This window comes from Theropithecus gelada, chromosome 15 (genome assembly GCF_003255815.1).
Source record: "Theropithecus gelada isolate Dixy chromosome 15, Tgel_1.0, whole genome shotgun sequence".
NCBI classification, from domain to species: domain Eukaryota; kingdom Metazoa; phylum Chordata; class Mammalia; order Primates; family Cercopithecidae; genus Theropithecus; species Theropithecus gelada.
Genome location: NC_037683.1, coordinates 54,963,774 through 54,986,191, shown reverse-complemented (window position 1 = coordinate 54,986,191; position 22,418 = coordinate 54,963,774). Strand labels below are relative to the sequence as shown.

At 40.7% G+C, this 22,418-nt stretch overlaps 2 protein-coding genes across 4 annotated transcripts in view; one reads left to right on the top strand and one right to left on the bottom strand.

Moving 5' to 3' along the window:
* PLAA (phospholipase A2 activating protein) overlaps nt 1-15,843 on the bottom strand; it is a 41,008-nt gene extending 25,165 nt beyond the window's left edge. Inside the window, exons 1-2 of one of the 2 annotated variants that reach the window (XM_025359141.1) lie at nt 15,254-15,843; nt 5,689-5,882 (exon numbers count right to left, since the gene is read on the bottom strand). In XM_025359141.1, the coding sequence (XP_025214926.1) occupies nt 5,689-5,882; nt 15,254-15,402 (343 nt within the window). In that variant the 5' untranslated portion in view covers nt 15,403-15,843. The remainder of the gene's footprint in view (nt 1-5,688; nt 5,883-15,253) is intronic. The other variant, XM_025359142.1, reaches the window with a different exon arrangement.
* Nucleotides 15,347-22,418, top strand: part of IFT74 (intraflagellar transport 74) — a 128,033-nt gene continuing 120,961 nt past the window's right edge. Inside the window, exon 1 of one of the 2 annotated variants that reach the window (XM_025359144.1) lies at nt 15,347-15,503. The gene's annotated coding sequence lies outside the window, so the exon portion shown is untranslated. Of the gene's footprint in view, nt 15,504-15,656; nt 15,821-22,418 lie in introns of those variants that run through there. The other variant, XM_025359145.1, reaches the window with a different exon arrangement.

Below are 22,418 nucleotides of genomic sequence, written 5' to 3'. Positions count from 1 at the left end.
CCTGAGTTCAGGATCCTTGAGACAGCCACTTATTTGGATTTCAGAATGGCTCTAGATTAAAAACTGTTGTCCCGCACTGCTTCCTCTTCTGAATGAGAGGGTTTGCTCTGATTATCCTATTCCTTTTCCATAATTGTATACTGGGTATGGGTGACAGCTTACTTATAAGCATCTCCTCCCTGATGTTTAGAATACTTAGCATCACTCAGAGAAGACTTTTGGATTGTCTGATGACGCTGAATAATTGATGACCAGAAAGCATGCTGTGGTAACTCTCCCTTTTTGGACGCATGGGAGGATGGTACTTTCCTCCTCCATTTGAAGTTAAGGCACAGTCATGATACTTGCATTAGTCGACACACTTTCCAGCTTTAACAGAAATGTCAGAAATGGTAGCTGACACTTTCAGTCAGACACGTTTTTGGTGTTTTTTAAAATTGATTTTAAAAAATTATCCACTACTGTGACATTCAAGGAAGGCACATGCTTTTAAAAGCTGGTGCCTTTTTTTCTTTTTTTTTTTTGAGGTGGAGTCTCACTCTGCCACCAGGCTGGACTACTGTGATGTGATCTCGGCTCACTGCAACCTCCACTTCCTGGGTTCAAGCAATTCTCCTGCCTCAGCCTCCCAAGTAGCTGGGATTACAGGTGCCTGCCACCACACCCGGCTAATTTTTATATTTTTAGTAGAGGTGGGGTTTCACCATGTTCGTCAGACTGGTCCCGATCTTGTGACCTTGTGTTCCACCCACCTTGGCCTCCCAAAGTGCTGGGATTACAGGCGTGAGCCACCGTGCCCAGACAGCCAGTGCCTTATTAACCATGTTGCCCTTTGACTGCTGCAACAACTACTGAAGCACGTGTGGAGAGAAAGCCCCATCAGTCTGAGTCCCTGAGAAAATCTGATGAACAGAGTCCCTTTATTAATCCATGTTGAACATGCAGGGTTAATGAGAAATACTCATATGTTATGTCACTGAGATCTTTTTTTTTTTTTTTGAGATGGAGTTTTGCTCTTGTTGCCCAGGCTGGAGTGCAATGGCACGATCTTGGCTCACTGCAACCTCTGCCTCCCAGGCACAAGTGATTATCCTGTCTCAACCTCCCAAGTAGCTAGGATTACAGGCACGCGTCACCACGCCCAGCTAATTTTTTTGTATTTAGTAGAGACGGAGTTCACCATGTTAGTCAGGCTGGTCGTGAACTCCTGACCTCAGGTGATCCACCTGCCTCGGCCTCCCAAAGTGCTGTGATTACAGGCGTGCACCACCGTGCCCAGCTTGAGATCTTAATAGTTGTAACTTGGGTGCTCTTTACATTCTTCCACAAACCAGTATAAAATAATTGAATAAAATACCATTTCCCATTAAAAGAAAAAAAACAAACAGGACTTCCTGGCAAAAGTGCTGGTTTGAGGTCTAGAGCAAGAAATGTGCAAATTGAACTTAGAACATTCTGTAATATTAGAAAGCAAGGAAGACTACTGAAGGTCTTATTAAAAGGTCATAGGAGCCAATTTAAAGAGGTTTCCAATGGCCAGATATGAAACAATTTGAGAAATGAAAAGAAAAAAAAAGATATTCAGTAAACAACTCCTTCTGAAAATCAGTAAATAATTTAGGAGAAGGGTCAAGGCAAGCATTTATTCTGTCTTTTCTCTATAAAAGTTCCACATGGTAACCAGAGTTGATGTGGAAAGATCTATACAGAAAAGTGTTGGTGATCAAATGCAGAAATAATATTAGAATTACAGTACAATCATTTTGTTAATCTTAATAAAATATCGAATCGAGGAAATGATTATCAGTAGCTGCTAAAAATTACCATTATGTGAAAGGCTGATGGGAACTTTATAATGAATGAATGATACAATACTTGAACCCACTGATCAATCTTTATTTATTTAATTTATTTTTTTTTTGAGACAGAGTCTCACTCTGTCGCCCAGGCTGGAGTGCAGTGGCACAATCTCCGCTCAATGCAAGCGCTGCCTCCCGGGTTCACGCCATTCTCCTGCCTCAGCCTCTGAAGTAGCTGGGACTACAGGCACCCACCACCACGCCCGGCTAATTTTTTGTATTATTAGTAGAGACAGCGTTTTGGCCTCGATCTCCTGACCCTGTGATCCAACCGCCTCGGCCTCCCAAAGTGCTGGGATTACAGGGGCGAGCCACTGCGCCCGGCTCCACTGATCAATCTTAATATCACGAAAAGATATTGTGTGCTTCCTGATGTGATACAACAGAAAATACAGAATTCCACATGTACTGTTGCCAGAAACTTGACTCTGAACCTGATAAAGCTACTAGATCTATCTAACAGCTTACAAGAAATATAGGTGACTGAAGAACATATTAAAGGGAACAACAAGGCTTTAACCAGTAAAATTGAGACTGTGGGAAATTCTACAGCTAAAATAATCTGGTTTCAAACAACAAGGAAAAAAGAAAGAAACTGACGATTGAAAGATGTAGGGCTGGGCACGGTGGCTCATGCGTGTAATCCCAGCACTTTGGGAGGCTGAGGCAGGCAGATCACCAGAGGTTAGGAGTTAGATATCAGCCTGGACAACATGGATCACCAGAGGTCAGGAGTCTGAGACCAGCCTGGACAACATGGCGAAACCCGTCTCTACTAAAACTACAAAAAACTTAGCCAGGCCTGGTGGTGGGCCCCTGTAATCCCAGCTAATTGGGAGGCTGAGACAGGAGAATCACTTGAACCCGGGAGGCGGAGGTTGCAGTGAGCCGAGATTACGACACTGTGCTCCAGCCTGGACAAAAGAGCGAGACTCCATCTCCCCTGTCAAAAAAAAAAAAAGATGTGGACCTTATTTGGGTCAGAATTCAAATACACTGTAAAAAACATTTATGACACAACTGGGTAAATTTGAACATTCATTTTGATAGTTGACAATAGATTAGTTTTTGTTTTGTTTTAGGTGTGATAATAATATTGTGGTTATTCTTTCCTTTTAGAGGACGAGAGTGTCTTTATCTTTTAGAAGGGTCAGCAAACTAATGCCAGTGAGCCACCCGTATTTGTACACCTAACAACCTAAGAATGGCTTTTACATATTTAAGTAATTGAGAGAAAAAGAATCAAAGGCAATCTTCTAATATGTGAAAATTCTATGAAATTCAAATTTCAGTGTTCACAAATGAAGAGTTATTGAAACACAGACATGCTCGTTTGTTTATTTACTGTCTATAGCTGCTGTGCACTGCAAATGCAGAGCTGAGCAGTTATGATAGCAACCATATGGCCTGAAAAGCCTAAAATGTATTTACTATCTGATCCTTTAAAGAAAAAGTTTGCCATCCCCTATTTTAGAGCCACATAATGAAGGATGTATTTATAAACGAAATAATAGAATATCAGAAATTTTTAAATGATGTAGCAGAAGGAGGGGAAGATGAAACAAAAATAAGATACCTCTACTTTTGTGTACATTCGATTTCCATAATAAAATTTTAAAAATCTGCATCACTCTGTATTGAAGATTTCTCACACAAACACACACATATGCACACAAACATTTAAAAATTCTTTCTGTTTTGGTTGGGCACAGTGGCTGACGCCTGTAATCCCAGTACTTTGGGAGACTGAGGCAGGTGGATCACCTGAGGTCAGGAGTTCGAGACCAGCCTGGCCAACATGGTGAAATCCCATCCCTATCTAAAAACACAAAAATAGGCCGGGCTTGATGGCTCAAACCTGTAATTCCAGCACTTTGGGAGGTCAAGGTGGGCAGATCACAAGGTCAAGAGATCGACACCATCCTGGCCAACATGGTAAAACCCTGTCTTTACTAAAAATACAAAAATTAGCTGGGTGTGGTGGTGGGTGCCTGTAGTCCCAGCTACTCGGGAGGCTGAGGCAGAATTGCCTGAACCCGGGAGGCAGAGGTTGCAGTGAGCCGAGATCACGCCACTGCACTCCAGCCTGGTGACCACGCGAGACTCTGTCTAAAAACAAAACAAAACAAAACAAAACAATAAAACACAAAAATGAGCTGAGCTGGGCGTGGTGGTGGGTGTCTGTAATTCCAGCTACTCTGGAGGCTGAGGCAGGAGAATCGCTTCAACCCGGGAGGCAGAGGCTGTAGTGACCCGAGATCACACTACTGCACTCCAGCCTGGTGACAGATGGAGACTGTCTCAAAATAAATTAATATTAAAATTAAAAAATTATTAAAAATAAAAAATTATTTTTGTTGGCTGGGTGCGGTGGCTCATGCCTGTAATCCCAGCACTTTGGGAGGCCAAGGTGGGCAGATTACGAGGTCAGGAGATCGAGATCATCCTGGCTAACATGGTGAAACCCCGTCTCTACTAAAAATACAAAAAAATTAGCCACGCTTGGTGGCAGGCACCTGTAGTCCCAGCTACTTGGGAGGCTGAGGAAGGAGAATGGCATGAACCCGGGAGGCAGAGCTTGCAGTGAGCCGAGATTACGCCACTGCACTCCAGCCTGGGCGACAGAGCAAGGCTCAGTCTCAAAAAAAAAAAATTATTTTTGTTTTTAGAGACAGGGTCTCACTCTATCACCCAGGCTGGAGTGCAGTGGCGCTGCAGCCTCCAACTCCTGGGCTAAAGTGATTTTCTCACCTCAACTTCCTGAGTAGCTGGGACTACAAGTATTCACTACCATGTCCAGCTAATTTTTTAATTTTTTGTAGAGATAGAGTCTTCCTATGTTGCTCAGGCTGGTCTCAAACTGCCTCTAGCAATCCTCCCGTCTTAGTCTCCCTAAGTGTTGGGATTACATGTATGAATCATGGTGCCTGGCACATTATACAAATTCTTTAAAGGAATTAAGTTTAAAGTGTTTATGAAAAATGTTCCAAACCATTTCATTTATATTTAAAAAAAGTATACTTAGTGCACCGATTAAGCATGTCATTCTACAATAAAGAATTGTTAAGCCACACAGAAATCCAGAACTATCACGGAATCAGAAATATATACAAATCACAGAAAATAATATGCAAATGTATTAAATACTCTTCAATAATACCACAGCCCTAAACACACTGCTTCTGGCTGGGTCTTTTATTAAATACTTTTAGTTTTCCTGAATAAAAGCATTCATTGCATAAAATAGTTAAAAACCAAAGTCATGAAGTATATTCAAATTATATAGCCTCTTTTATTACTGAACACTTTTTTTTTTTGAGACAACCTCCACTCTGTCACCCAGGCTGGAGTGCAGTGGCAGGATCTTGGCTCATTGTAACCTCTGCCTGCTGGGTTGTAGCCATTCTCATGCTTCAGCCTCCAGAGCAGCTAGGATTACTGGTGTGCACCACCACGCCTGGATAATTTTTGTATTTTTATTAGAGATGGGGTTTCGCCACGTTTTCCAGGCTGGTCCCGAACTCCTGGCCTCAAGTAATCTATCTCACTCTCTCAAAGTGCTGGGATTATAGGTGTGAGCCACTGTCCCCAGCCAATAACTGAACAGATTACTTTTTACATATATAAGCGTATCAACCTTTACTGATCACAACAAATTTTTAACAGAATTTACAAAACTAAGATAGCCCAAAAGGGTTTCCATTACCAAGCCACACCTATAGATAAAACAAAATATAATAAAAACTTGAGAAAATGGATATGTAAATTTTACTTTCAAAGGGATAAAACTTCTTCAAATAGAAAAATACCGAAGTATTATTATACTCACCAGTATTTTTGTGGCCTTTTAGAATATAAAGTGGCATTGGACTGTCCAGTGAGAAAATGCATATATTGTGGTCATTTCCACCAGTGGCAATTAGGCCATGAGGGTAGATGTCACTTGAGGGTATGATGCATACACAAGATACAAAATTGGAATGGCCACTCATACAGTGCATTTCTGTAAAGCCCCTGTTTGGACTGGAAAGACAAGATAATTAATAGATATATATCTGTACCCTGACTTAGCCTAGGACATAAACTGCCAAAGCACTCACTTTCATTTAGTGTCTAGACCAAACTTTAGAGTACATACTATCTTAAGAATCCATTGTTTTAAACTGAACCTTACATAATTCCTATGAACTACTATAGAGAATTACATTAGATTAAGAGAAGTTTGTTTAGTGTTTCATTGATAAGAATACATTGAAATAGAGAACCAGGGAAAAAGAAAGGGCAACAAATAATCATAACTCAGTTTTTTCTCAATCTCCAGGTAATTAGTGACTGTTACCCTAAGAAATCCCTGGCTAAATGAAACATAGGTGCAATTAAGATAATGAAATGTATTATTAAGAAGACCTAAATATAGTGACGACTTTTTCACATTACGAAGCATTGACTTAGTGCCCAGTAGTATGGTATAGTATGTGTTTCTACATAGCTAGAACACGGGTGGGTGTCAAATCTTTTGGCTTCCCTGGGCCACACTGAAGAAGAATTGTCTTAAGCCACGCATAAAATATACTAACACTAATGATAGCTGATAAGCTAAAACAATTTAAAAAAAACCCACCTAATACAGAAATATGTAAATGGCTACAGTATATTATATAATATATAATGTTATATGTAATTATGTGTATCAAGGAACACAGTACATTAATAATTGCCCTGGGATTAAAATGATTACCAATTTGTTATCTGTATCAATCACTTAGCATCACTGCCTTACTTAACAAGTTCAACCAGCAGATTATGATTTCTGTGTGGAAAGCAATAAATTAGCTGCTGAGAGGGATAAAAAGAATTATATCCCTAACTCAGCTAAATCAAAGAGTTTGCAGTCTAGTTGAAGAAGATAAGACAAGTGCACATAAAGAGACAAGACTCCCAGATAGGCTGGGCGTGGTGCTCACGCCTGTAATCCCAGCACTTCGGGAGGCCGAGGTGGGCGGATCACGAGGTCAGGAGATCCAGACCACGGTGAAACCCCGTCTCTATTAAAAAATACAAAAAAATTAGCCGGACGTGGTAGTGGGTGCCTGTAGTCCCAGCTACTCGGGAAGCTGAGGCAGGAGAATTGCGTGAACCCGGGAGGTGGAGCTTGCAGTGAGCCGAGATCATGCTACTGCACTCCAGCCTGGGCGACAGAGCGAGACTCCACCTCAAAACAAACAAACAAAAAAAAAGAGACAAGACTTCCAGATAAAGACTAAACTCATCTATTTTCACTTCCTTCCCAAATCCCACTAAAAACAATAAATAGTTACGTTTTTTAATAAAGCTTAATTAAACCCACAAGGCCAAGGAGAATGAAAAAAAAAAAAAAAGACATGAACACAATTTGAATATTTAAAGCCTACAGAAAAGTAGTAAGGGCCAAAGGAGACCTGAGTCCTAGCAGACAGCAGGACAACTGAAGAACCAATTTACCAACAAAGGGCTTAAGAACTAGAGAATATTCTGGGAAGTCGGCAGAGTCCGAAGCACCAGGTATCTGTCTTCCCACCTAGACAACAACGGTACTGGCAGAATCTGTCTGATGTAACTATTATGAAACTCTGCAGTGAATTGAAAGCTTGCAACTTCCAGGGGAAGGCTTGGATTGTAAATTGAGGTTAATTTTGATCAATGCCTGCTCTTGGCACAGTAGCAGTTACCTACACCTCACCCTTCTAGCCCCATGGCAGGTAGCCATGCATCTGTTCCCGGAGAACCTTGCTCACAGTTGTAGGAACTAGGGTTGGCAAAAAGGATCCTGTCCTCCAAATATCAGAGATCTGTTCTCTGATCACTGATTGCCTGCTCTGATCATAGAGCAACAACAAAGAGGCAGGCAGCCATTGTTGTTGCACCTCCCCCCACTGATACAAGCCTCTACCTCTTGAGCTGAAGTGACTTCCAAGGGGATTTAAAAGGCTGATGCCCGGCCAGGCACAGTGGCTCACGCCTGTAATACCAGCACTTTGGGAGGCTGAGGTGGGCAGATCACGGTCAGGAGATTGAGACCGTCCTGGCTAACATGGTGAAACCCCGTCTCTACTAAAAATACAAAAAATCAGCCGGGCGTGGTGGCAGGGGCCTGTAGTACCAGCTACTCGGGAGGCTGATGCAGCAGAGTGGCGTGAATCCGGGAGGTGGAGCTTGCAATGAGCCAAGATTGCGCCACTGCACTCCAGCCTGGGCCACAGAGCGAGACTCCATCTCAAAAATGAAATAAAATAAAATAAATAAATAAATCAACTAAACACAAAAGAAGACAGTAATGCAGGAGATGAAGGACAAAAAAAACTTTAAGGCAGATAGAAAACAGACAGCAAAATGGTATCAGTGATTACTTTCAACGTAAATGAATTAAACTCTACAGTCAAAAGACAGAGATTGGCAGAAACCATTTTAAAAAACATAATCCAACTTGGTGCTCTTTTTATAAGAGACTCACTTTAGATCCAAAGACACAAATACACTGAAAGTGATAGGATGAAACAGGATATTCCATGAAAATAGCAAACAAAAGAAAGTAGGAGTAGCTATATTAATATCAGATGAAGTTGACCTTAAATCAAAAAAAGAAAATAAGAGACAAAGAAGGATATTATATATTAATAAAAAGTTCAGTGCAGGAAGAAGATATAACAATTATAAACATTTATGCACATAATATATAAAACAAAAACTGACATAATTGAAGTGATATATAGTTCTACAATAATAGTTGAAGACTTCAAAATCCCAATCTCAATAATGGATAGAATAATCAGACAGAACACATGTAAGGAAAAAGAGGACTTAACAAAATAAATCAACTAGAACTAACAGACATACAGAATATGCTATGTGAAAACAAAGACACCTGCTACAGAAAAAATACGGCAATACCTAGAAAAATTAAAAATAAAATTACCATATGATCCAGCAATTCCATTTCTAGGTATGTTCCCAATGGAAATGAAAGCAGGATCTTAAAGAGATATATGTACAACCATATTCAAAGTATCATTATTCACAATAGCTAAAATGTGACATCAACCTAAGTGTCCATCAATGGATGAATAAACAAAATGAGGTATAAACATGAAATTTTATTCAGCCTTAAAAAGGAGGGAAATTCTGACATATGCTACAACATGGAAGAACCTTGAGGACATTATGCTAAATGAAATAAGCCAGTTATAAAAAGGCAAATACTGTATGATCCCACTTATATGTGGAACTTAGAGCTGTCAAAATCACAGAGACATAAAGTAGAATGGTGGTTGCCAGGGTCTAGGGGTGGACAGAATGAGGAGTTATTGCTTAAACAGGTACACAGTTTCAGTATAAAGGGAAAAAAAGAGTTAAAAGATGGATAGTGGTGATGGTTACACATTATGAATATACTTAATACCATCGAACTGTACACTTTAAAATGGTTAAGATGGTAAATTTTATGTTATGTGTGTTTTCTCACAATAAAAAAATGGAGGAAAAGAATTAATAGGACTATATACCTCTAGAAATGAGGACAAAGAGGCAGGAACTAAGATAAGAAAGACTAATCGAAAGTCTTCAGAATCTGAAGCGTTATGAAAAAGTCTTCAAAGAAAGGTATCTGGGTAACCAATTTCAACTTGTTCACTTCATTTTAGTGGGTGTTGTTTTTGTTTTTTAATATGCTTTTGAAACCATTTTATCAATAAGTCCAGAGGAAGTCAAAAGAACATGTTTTAAAACCTGTATTATGTAAACCACTAACTCTACCTGCTATATGTATCCCTTAGCACTTCAAAGCATAGATGTTTGTGTGCATCTTCCATAGTGGTCTGTGAAGTTCTTAATGGCAGAATCCAGATTAGGTTCTTTGTATCTTCCCAAGTCCCTAGCACAATGTTTTACATGGTTAGCATTAAGTACTTCTTAAATTGATTTAAAAAAATACTTTAGATATTAAGACAAAAAAAGGCGGGGGGAGGGGTGGGCAGGCAGCTAGACAACCCAGCCAGACAACTGTCCTGCTAGCACTCAGTGAAAGTCTGAAGCTTTTTCTTTAAAAAGGTGAAAATCTTTGAATGGGGGCACATAAGGATAGTTGAGTCTTGGAGTGTGAAGAACTGGAGCCCAAGACCACCAAAACAAAACCCTGGAAACCACACCCTCATCCTCCAGGCAGCAGATCAGCCCAATATAATGGCCCTACCAGACAACTCAACAGTAAAACTCACAACCAACAAGCCCCATTCAGGAGCATAGATGTCCCAGGAGCTTCTTAATTCTCTACCCATAAGGCTGAGCACACAATAAAGATTACCAGACATCTGGGGAAAGCCTCCAGCATGAAATACAGTGATCAAAACAAACAGAGACGAGAAAAAAACCAATCTGGAGGAAAACAGACCATTAAGGAGAAAATAACTTAAAACATTTTTAAAAATTGTCCTTATCATCCTTAGAGGTGTAAGACATTGCAACCATGAAACAGGACATAATTTCACAAAAAGTCAAGGCAACCTGCTAGAGATTATAGACAAGAAAAAAAAAAAGAGAAATTTAGAAAGCAAGTTCAGTATCTGAATAAAAACAGTTTCAGAAAAAAGAAGACAGAAAAAATAAAGAGAAAGCAGCCAAAGAATTAATTGGAATTAATTGAAGAACATTTCCCAGACTTTATGGACATGAGTTTTCATAGTAAAAGGGCCCACCAATGGGCTGGAACAATGGATAGAAGTAGACTGCCTTACAGAAAGAAAAAAAACAGTAGTTCAAAAATCAGAATGGTTTCAGACTTCTCAACAGTAACACTAAAAGATGAAATAAAATGGATTCCATCACAATTCTGAAAGAAAATTATTTTAAAATTAGAATGCTACAACCATTCAAATTATCGTTCCAGTAGCAAGGCAAAATAAAACCACTTTCAGACTTGCAAGGTCTTAAAACATTTATTACTGATGCACTATGTTTCAGGAAGCTCCTAGAGGTTATGTTCCAATAAGGCAACAAGGAAGAAACCAACAAAGAGAAAGCTAAAGGATACTGACAGTAAAAATCCAACACATGAGGTTCAAAAAAGTTATTTTGTAAACAACGATGAAGGGAAACCCCAGGATTAGTTGTGCATCAGAGGTAGACAGACCAGGTCAGAAAGTTTGCATTGTCACGAAGAGGAAATTGTAAAATATCCAATGTATCTAAATGCCTTAAGAGGTGATTTGGTAACGAACAAAGAATTTGAAGTTGAATCAGTGATAAATACATAGAAAGCTAAGCAAATGAAAACCAAAATAAAACAATTATTAGCCACATGGAGATCATAAAATTGTTGAGGAAGAGTTATCGATTATTCCACAGCTTAAATTGTAAGAGTCAGAGCACAGAAAAGATGGATATGGGATGGGGTGAGTGGAAGGCAGAAAGAGAGCCAAATTCTCATATTCTACAGTAGGAACTAATAGATTACACCTAAAAAAATCTATTAATATAGATTAATATAATCAGATCCTGTATCTGAAGATGTGTCTTCAAATATGGGTCGTTTTTCAAAAGGCAAGGCAATATAAAGGCAAAGTTGCTGAAGTCTTATCTCACTCATCTCTCCCTACCCAGAAGTCAATGACAGGCAGACTTGGGAAATGTAATTTAGCTTGAAGTTAGCTTATAGAGGTCTGAAGTAGTCTGAAACAATGGCATGTTGCTGGCTTAGTTCAATGCCCAACTAACAGATATGTCTCCATTCTGAAAGGTGTTCAGAAGGTCCAGAGACTTTCCGGGTTTTCAAACAGCTTTTGTGAAAGAATAGGTATCTGGTTCAGTCTACTCTAAAACAGAACTATTTCTACCTCCCTAGAACTAACTTCCCCCATTATTCCCAGTCCATCCCTACATGAACCTTAGCAACAACATATATGGAAAGCAGTGGTAAATTTCATTTGCATTAGAGGTAGACAGACCAGGTCAGATTCGGTAAGAGGCAATTTGGTAATGAACAATGAATCTGAAGTTGAATTGGTGGTACTGATTCAAATTTACAGTGGTAAATTTCATTTACCACTTGGCTACATGGGAAAGCAAATTTCATTTACTACTTGGTTCCAAACATTTATAGGATTTCATTAACTTTATTAATATGCTGTTATGAGCTGGGAGTGCTGGCTCACACCTTTAATTCCAACACTTTGGGAGGCTGAGGCAGGAGGATTGCTATAAGCCCAGGAGTTTGAGACCATCCTCGGCAATCTAGTAAGACCCCCATCTCTACAAAAATAAATAAAAGTTAGCCGGGCATGGTGGTTCTCGCCTGTAGTCCCAGTTACTTAAGAGGCTGAGGTGGTGGGAGGATTGTTTGAGCCCAGAAGATCGAGGCTGCAGTGAGCAGTGATCATACCATTGCACTCCACCCTGGGCAACAAAGTGAGACCCTGTCTCAAAAAAAAAAAAATGACACACATATTCTATTATGGCCTGAATGTGTCCCCCAAAGTTCATATGCTGGAAACTTAATCTTTAATGCAACCATGTTGAGAAGTAGGACCTTTAAGAGGTGATTCGATCGGGAGGGTTCTGCCCCCATGAATGGATTAATGTCATTATTGCTTAGAGAGTGGCTTTGTTATAAAAGCAAGTTTGTCCCCCCATGCCTCTTGCTGTGTGCTCTCTTGCCCTTCCACCATGGGATGATGTAGCAGCAAAGAGGACCTCTCAAGATGCCGATACCTTGATACTGGACTTCCCAGTATCCAGAACTATGAAAAATAAATTTCTTTTCTTTATAACTTACCCAGTCTGTAGTACTCTGCTACAGCAACACAAAAGAGAAGACACGTATCATGAAATAAAAATTGTCAATATGTCAGACCTGAGGACACTTCTACAACACTAAAGGTACGGTTGAGACACTTTAGTTGGCATCAATAAGAACTTAATCACCTAATGACTATAAAACACTCTAACCCTGGGGTATCCAATCTTTTGACTTTCCTGGGCCACGTTGCAAGAAAAATTGTCTTTGGCCACGCATAAAATACACTAATAATTACAACAGCTGATGAGCATTTAAAAACATCACAAAAAAGCCTCATAATGTTCTAAGACAGTTTATGAATTTGTGTTGGGTCACTGTCAAAGTCACCCATGGGTCACAGGATGGACAAGTTTGCTAACGTAACCAGCTGGATATGAGAGACTAGATAATCTTATCTCACTACGCACTAACACTGTAACTGGCAAAATGCAAGTTCTTCATCGGTGTTAGATAAATACATACAGGAATGAATTTTGAAAAACAAAAACAAAAAAATCATGAGTTCGGCCAGGCATGGTGGGTCACACCTGTAATCCCAACACTGGGAGGCCAAGGTGGGCAGATCATCTGAGGTCGGGAGTTCAAGACCAGCCTGACCAACATGGAGAAATCCCAGCTCTACTAAAAATACAAAATCAGCTGGGCGTGGTGGCACATGCCTGTAATCCCAGCTACTTGGGAGGCTGAGGCAGGAGAATCGCTTGAACCCCGAAGGCAGAGGTTGCAGTGAGCCAAAATCGTGCCACTGCACTCCAGCCTGGGCAACAAGAGCGAAACTCTGCCTCAAAAAAAAAAAAAAGAAAAAAAAAAAGAAAAGAAATCAATAGTTCAATGAAAAACAAAATCACTTTTCAAATAGAGAATCAGTTCAGCCCAAAGTTCTTCAAGTTCCTGGTAAGTACAACCACTCCAGTGATTAAACTCTTGTCAAACTAGTAGTCCCAAAAGTTTAATGACAGGATTCCACTATTAAAACAGGCATCCTTGACTACACTCCTTACTGCAATGGTTATATTCTACTGGGCTTATGCGTCTACTGGATTCCATTTTAAAGGTTAAAAACTTAATAACTCAAACAAAAAGTTAAATATTAGTGTTACTAAGTAGTTTTGGATATTATAGAATTTTAGAGTTAGGAGAGATCTTTAGAGATCATCTCATTCAATTCAATACAGGAATTTGCTCTATACTATACCTAGTCTAGTGGACCATCTTGTGTTGATTATACTACTTCAAAAGCCTCCAAACAAACCTACTTCTACACTTATCCCTTCCCAATCTATTCTCTATCATCAGCTAGCAGAAACTTCTCAACACGGAAATCAGATTATGTTGCTCCCTGCTTGAAACTATTTGAAGGCTTCCATTTGCAAACTCCATAACCTGGCTCTTGCCAGCCTCAAAGATCTGCCCTCAGTTCACAGCTAAATTCCTCCTGTTTGCTCCTCCTGCTGTCTGGAATGCTTTTCCAATTCAACCCTCCCCATTTGCTCTTCCACGACCAGCTCCATCCATCTCATGCTTCAAATGTCAGCTTTAAACAAACAACTCCTCAGAGAGGCTTCCTTTAATATCTCTCCACCTAATTATTAACTGTATGTTTTCTTCATATGCCAGTTTTTAATTATTTATTGGCTTGTTTTTTAATGTATCTTCCCCATCAGACTGTAAGAAAGCTCCAGAAAAACTGGCAACTTGTCTGCCTTTATTCCTCTCCAGTATCCCAAACAAATAGGAGGCACTCAATAGTTATCAACTGAATTTATGGATGGTGACTCAAATTCTGAAATTCCTAACAGTGGGAGAGCTACTAAATAACAAAATAACCTCAATTCTTCTTTCTGTGAACTGAAATCTGTCTTCTAGTTCTTAAATACCCTGCTACAACCAGCCAAATCAGGGCTGAGCCCGTGAACTCGATCAGGACTGATTCCTAACCTTTTTTTTTTGGTTCGTGAACCTTTCTGACAAATCCTTTGAAGGTAATGAATGCTCCTTCTCCTCAAGCAACAGCACATGCACAGAAACAAAACATCCAAGAGGTTTCACTCCCTCAAGACCAGCACAGACCACAGGCTAAAATTCTAACCTGGACGAGAAGAGGATTCAGCAATACAATTTTTGAGAACTAAAGTCTTCAAAAATTAAATTTTAGAGAAGACTACAGAGCATCTTCTTCGAAAATAAAAAAAGGGACATGTCAGATGTCTTCAAACTACCTCACTTCAGAGGGTGCAATTGGAATCAGTAAATTTTCAAGTCTAAAAGAAACTTGGGAGATCATCGTCCAAAAACTGAAGGCCCAAAAGGTAGAAGACTGGTCTGCGGTCAAGTTAGCACAACAAGGCTGGTCTTTGGTCCCCCAAACCGGTGCTCTTTCCACTTAAATCTCGATGGTTTCTTACACAGAGTTTCAGTAGTCTGAGAATTGGAAGGGAGCGGAGAGCAGAGGGAAGATTGGGGGGAGAGAGAGACGGCAGGATTGACAGGGAAGGGTCACTCTCTTTCCACTCTCCGGGAAGCGTGCAACACAGCCGGGGGCAACCTGGGGGCAACTCCCAGGGCTCACCTGTCTGGGGCCCAGAGGCGGGTGGTGCGGTCTCGGGACACGGACACAAAGGCCCCCGGCGGAAAGGGGCAGCACACCAGGCCCCGTACGTCCAGCTCGTGGCCCCGGAGCGAGCAGCTCAGCCGGTACCTGGTGGCGCCGCTCGTCATGGCCAGTGTCTGTCGGGCGCCTGGTGCCCGGGCACTGCGCAAGTCCAGTCCGTAAGGGCGACTCGGAGAGCGCCGGGCCGCGGCCGGAGAAGGGCCTGTAGGTAAGTGGCGGCCGGAGACCGGAAGAGCCCGAGAGCCGGTACGGAAGGGCGGCTGGGAAGGGGCGCGCCGAGCGGGCCGAGTGACACAGCAAGCCTGACAGGCACACCGGAATTCATCATCGGCCTCAGCCCTCCATGACGCAGAGTGTGTGCGTCCCGGCAGCTGACGGCGATGTGGAGCTGAGCTCGCTTTACTCCTGGGCTCGGGACTCCCCGCCGAGGAAGAGAGAAAGAGCCCCGCCCTGCCACCAGGACGCCCGACCCGGGGATCCTTCCCAAACCCAGATCTCTTCCGACTCCGGGCCCAACCGTTTGTCGTAATTCGGGAAGCGGGCCGGGACTACAACTCCCATAATGCCGCGCCAGTTGGCGTGAACATCCAGCGCGCCGAATCCGGATATTTTAAGCCTGAGTTCTTCGCGCTGGGCTTGGCGGAATGGCTGAGTGAGATTGTTTGGTGTCTACTGTTAGGTCATCCTCACCTCTTTTCCCTGATAATCTCGAGGTTTTTGCAAGTTAAGTGTGTTTTTCAATTAAAACGAGAAAGCTTGAGGCCAAACTGGGAACTATTAATCACTGAACTATTCCTCCGTTTCAAGTTATCCGAATCTCCTACCCTCTATTGTCAAATTTACAAACAAATACAGTGATCCAAGTCAATTTTTTAAAGGTATAACTACTTTTTTCTGGCGACTTGTTAAAATGTAGATTCTGATTCAGTAGGTCTGGGTTAGAGCCGAGATACGTATTGTTAACAAGCCCCCCGCCCACCCACCCGTGGTGCTACTTGCTGGTCATTATCAGATCTTATTGAGTACCAGGGTCAACATGACCTGTCTCTTTACTTTGTTTCCCTCCCATCCGCTATTCTCTCGCATCCAACTACACTTTTCTACAAACCTTTCTAAATTGCTAAGCCCAATTCACACTTTTCTGATTTCTCCCCTCCTAAAACTCCTACTCTAGGTTTGGAATCACTTTTCTCCTGGTTTGGGAGATCATTCTTGAAATGTTGCCTTTTGATACTTCTTTGCTACCATATCCCCTCCCTGGGTGGATTATTTACTACTTTGCTTATTTCTAAAGTTGTATTCCCATATTGTCTTTTCCAAACTCTAGATCTGTATTTCTAGCTATCTGTTAGAAATCTCTACCAATTAGTCCTACTTAAATTATTTCAACTTTTCTTTAGCCTTTCTACCCCTTCTCTCCAGCCAATCCTACACATTAAAATATATTTGTGAAATACACGCTTTATTGTTTTTTATCTGCTTGACGACCTCTGATGGCTTTCCATTTTTTGTTGTTGTTGTTTTTTGTTTGTTTGTTTGAGACGGAGTGTTGCTCTGTTGCCAAGGCTGAGTGCAGTGGCGCGATCTCGGCTCACTGGAACCTCCGCCTCCCGGGTTCAAGCGATTTTCCTGCCTCAGCCTCCCGAGTAGCTGGGACTACAGGAGCGCGTCACCACGCCCAGCTAAATTTTGTATTTTTAGTAGAAACGAAGTTTCACCATGTTGGCCAGGCTAGTCTCAATCTCTTGACCTTGTAATCTGTCGGCCTCTGCCTTCCAAAGTACTGGATTACAGGCGTGAACCACCATGCCGGGCTGGCTTTCCATTCTTACAGTACAGCATTACATAGGGCCTTTCACACAATCTCCCTAATCTGTTTTACTAGATTCATCTCCCTCTGTTTTCTCTCTTATTCTAGCCACTTCGAATTTGTCACCATTCCCTGAACACATTATACTGTATGCTGTCCATGTCTCTATGCTCTTTGTACATGCATTTTTTTTTTTTTAACTTAGAATTCCACTTTCTCCATCTGTCATAGTTCAACACCAGTTTATCTTCTGGTTTCTTCTAGTTCCTCTGGGGAACCAATGCAGTTTTATTTGTTGTCAATATAGTATTTACTGCATTCTAATACATTCTTTTATGTCTGTCTTTTCTACCGGACTACATTTTATTATTATCAAGACCTTTTATTTTACATGAATCTTAACCATCTAGTTTACTGCCTCCTATATAACAGGAAATGTTTTTCAACTTTGTATAGTATTCAGTTTACCAATTTTCACAGTCTCTCATTTAGTTCTCACAATAACCCTGCCAGGTAGATAGTATTATTATTCCCATTTCACACATGAAGAATTTGCCTCGTTTAAAAAAATGTTAATTTGGAGGCCATTAGGTTGAGATAGCTCCAGCTCTGGAGCCCAACTCAATGTAAACAGTAAAATGAAACTTAAGCTTAACTAACAGAAACAAACCTCTAACTATGGACTTTCCACTTTAACCAATCAAGTAAGTATATTTTCTTGGTCTTGCTTCCACCAACCCTTTATGAAAGTTTTCGCCTCATGCTGTAATTGCCCAACTGTGTTCTTACCTGCTGCCTTCCAAAAAACCAATGCACTGAGAACTACAAATGTTGCAGCAGAGAAAGATGAATAATCACAGGGCCAGCCGAGCGAGGAGGATGGGAGATATTTCTCAAATCCACCTCCAAGAATGTAGAGGCTAGGTTTTTAAAGGATCAGTTGGTGGGCAGGAGGCTAGGAAATGGGAAATGCTAATTGGTTGGGTCAAGGATGAATCACAGGCGTGTCAGAACTATCTTCCTGAACCTGAGTCATTTCTGACGAGTGGGGTTCACAGGTCCAGGTTGTGTCTGTTGGTCTGCCAAAAGGCTAAATTTGAAAAATATCTCAAAGACCAGTTAATTAGGTTTCACAATAGTAATGTCATCTGTAGGAGTAGTTGGCGAAGTTACAAGTCTTGTGACCTCTGGTTACGTGACTCCAGAGCAGGAAGCTCTATAGAAAAGCAAACTAATTATTCTGGATGAGGTGGCTCTGCCTATAATCCTACAACTTGGGAGGCCGAGGCAGGTGGATCACGAGGTCAGGAGATCGAGGCCGTCCTGGCTAACACAGTGAAACCTTGTCTCTACTAAAAATACAAAAAATTAGCTGGGCACAGCGGCATGTACCTGTAGTCCCAGCTACTCAGGAGCCTGAGGCAAGAGAATCGCTTGAACCTGGGAGGCAGAGGTTGCAGTGAGCCGAGATAGCGCCACTCCACTCCAGCCTGGGCGACAGAGCAAGACTCTGTCTCAAAAAAAAAAAAAAACAGTGAAATATGAACTTCATCTTTAAGGATGGTTATCAGCTTCTAAATCACATTTGTCTTGCTGGTCCTGTAGAACATTACAGAAAATGTTTCAAAGCTAATACATTTCAATATCCCAAAAGATAATTGCTGTTTTCAAGTTTTTGGTGCCCAAAAAGGAGAAAAACATTCTTCTAGTGCTAATACATTTAGTAAGCTTTTTTCTTGGCTTTTAATAAGTCTTTTGTTAAACACTTAAGGACACTTTATCCTTTCTTTTCATATGCTTTGAAATATTGTCTAGATAATTACATAATTCATTGAAAGATGGCTAACGTGAATATTCATTAGGATTTTTGTTGTCCCCTTATTGAAAGTTTATTTATTTTTTTAACTTTTTTTTTTTTTTTTTTGAGATGAAGTCTTACTCTTGTCGTCAAGCTGGAGTGCAATGGTGCAATCTTGGCTCACTGCAACCTCTGCCTCTCAGGTTCAAGCAATTCTCCTGTTTCAGCCTCCCGCGTAGCTGGGATTACAGGTAGCTGTCACCACACCCAGCTAATTTTTGTATTTTTAGTAGAGACATGTTTCACCATGTTGGCCAGGCTGGTCTCGAACTCCTGACCTCAGGTGATCCACTCGCCTTGGCCTCCCAAAGTGCTGAGATTACAGGCGTGAGCCACCGTGCCTGGCCAAAAGTTTATTTTTAAAAAGTATTACTAATGCATTCTTTGGTTTAAAATTCAAAAGATGTAAAGGATGCACATTTTCAAACCCTAACCACCCAGTTTTCCTCTCTGGAGGCTTCTCAGTTTCTTGTGTTGTTCCCAAAGATTGTTTATACAGATGCAAGAAAATGTTAGCATTGAATACTTATTCACCTTAGTTTATATGTCTTGGAAAACTTTCCATATTGTATGGGAAGAAGAAAACTTTTCCTCTACCCTGTCATGTTCACTATTCAAGGGCCTACGAGTTAAACTGACAAAAGACAGACTAACAGGAGAAAAATATCAATTTCTTATGCATAAAACAGCTAACAAAAGCAGCAGCTGGCTAGTCAAATGGTTAAACTTTAAGGCTTACATAACTAAGTAGGGAAAATGGTGGGGGAGAAACAGCTTTTACAGGGAAAAATAGAAACATTGACTTTTAGGAGAACAAATAAGAAAGTTTGTGTTCATCTATATGGTTAGGAGTGGTGTTTCCAGCTTCTTCAAGGCCATAAGTTAGGGGATTTATGGTAGCATCATTCCCCAGAAATTTTGCTTTTAGTCAGATAAGGAACTCTGGCGCAATCTTGGCTCACTGCAAGCTCCACCTACCAGGTTCATGCCATTCTCCTGCCTCAGCCTTCTGAGTAGCTGGGACTACAGGCACCTGCCACCACGTCTGGCTAATTTTTTGTATTTTTAGTAGAGACGGGGTTTAACCATGTTAGCCAGGATGGTCTCAATCTCCTGACCTCATGATCCACCCGCCTCGGCCTCCCAAAGTGCTAGCATCACAGGTGTGAGCCACCGCGCCTGGCCAAAATATTTTTATACCAGCTCTGGGGTTCGTAGTCAGCCTCTGCAATATCAGTATACAAAGGGCATCGTTTTTTATAGATGGCCAAATTTCATGTGATTTTATGACTGTAGCATTATTAATTCAGTGTTGTTTGATTTTTTTCCTGTTCTGTCTCTGTAACATGCACTGTTCAAAGAAATAACCTTGGACAATGAGCATATGTCATTTATATGTATGAATTCAGTGTGAATATGTGCTGACTTCCTGGAAGTGGAGTTACTAGGTCAAAGGACATGTGCATTTGGATGTCTATAGCCATCTTCTTTCAATAGACACTCCTACCAGTGTATCCAAAATCTTAGTTGATGTACCTATTCACTAGTAAGTTCACTAACTTTTCTCTATTTTATAGTAGAATAACTTAATGATGTCACTCCTCAAAGTTTCTTTTCTTTTTTAAAATTCATTTTTGTTTTCATTTTCTGTAGGGGGGGGTCTCACTATGTTGCCCAGGCTGGTCTTGAACTCCTGGCCTCAGTGACCATCCTGCCTTGGCCTCCCAAAGTGTTGGGATTAGAGGCATGAGCCACCACACCTGGCCAAAAAGTTTATTTTCTTAAAAAACCTACACACATCCTACAAAGACATTTTTGAGTTATTTTGTTAACATTTTTCTTCTGTGCACCCTGGGCTACATAAGCATGACTGGCCATATTCAGTACCACGTGGTATCCTCTTCATTGGGCCTTATTGTCCCTGACTCTACTGAGTACCCACTTGCCCCCTTCCCTACTCTGTCATTCTCCCTTTAAAACATCCAATCACTGCTCTACAAATCAAGGTTGAATTCCTTTCACATTGGACTATTTTCCCTATTGCAGTAGTAAATTATGGATAAAAATGTGTCCTTACCGTCAGGGTTTGTTATCTTTGACAACAAAAGTAAATATATAATTGCAAGTTATAATGAGTGATATGTAGTGTTAAAATAATGAAATTGGAGGCCATTAGACTGAAGTCGCTTTAATGCACTGAGTTCCTACATAGGGAAACAAACCTAAAATGGAATCACAAGTGGCCAACTAGTCATCAGTTATATTGTCTTGAACTTGCCACAAGAACAGTCAAAATAAGGCAACTGCTCAAATTTTAACCAATCAAATAATTTCTTTCCTATGCTCTGCATTTACTCTCTGAAAGCTTTCAGCTACCTCTAGAGGAGCCCCAAACCACTTATGATTTGGAGCTGCCCAATTCATGAATTGCTGTCTGTTCAAACAAGCTCTTTAAAATTTTAATGTTCCAAAGTTTACCTTCTAACAGGAATAGTACAGGGTGCACTGAGGACATATAATGAGGTGGGAGACCAGAAGGAGTTGGAGCACTAATCTAGTATGGACTGTCAGAGAAGAAGACCTCTCTAATAAAAGACATTTGGGTTAAGACTTGAATGATGAACAGGACTTTGGACAGTGAAAAGCAGAGGGACAAAGATTCTAGGAAGAGAGAATTGCAGTGAAAAGGACTAGAGACAGAAAGGAACTTGATACACAAGTAGTCTTACAATAAACTTACAATTTGACATAACCTGATTACTAACCAAATTATAACTTGATATAACCTAATTACAATTTGATATAACCTTAAAAGCAACAGAACCTAATACATAATGATCCAAAGTCAAATAAGATATGGTGCTTACTCTCAGGAAGCTCAGAGGCGAATAAGTGGTATGTATTCCTATTCTCTATTCCTTTTTCATCATGAAAAAGATATGGGGACAGGGATCAATACTTATTAGCCAAATGAGCTTAAGCATATTATTTAATCTCTTTAAAACTTGGATAATAGTATCTGTTCTGCCAATTTCAACTGTTAATATCTGTCAGGGTCCTTAAGTGCAAGAAACAGAAATCATCTATAAATGATATAAAAGCTGAAAATGAATTTATTAAAGGACATCAAGCAGCTCACAGACTCTCCCAGAAGCTGAAGAAACAAGCTAGAGGTTCTCCTCCCAATAAAGCCTCTGGGTACCAACACTGCAGCCTGCACCAACACACTGATGCTGGACACTGGTTGCTGGTGATTGAACTTTGCAGTCTCGGAAACGATGTAGTTACCGTGGCTGTCACCCTTACCTCAACAGACTCTCTGAAGTCCTGCTTCTGGTTGTCATTCAAGTTTGAGTTGGGTCCACCAAATTAGATTGGAGAGTCTAGCAAGCAGTAATACTCATGTCCCAGTAATAAGGAAGACTAGGAAAGCCAGTATCTGTCACTTCCATTTC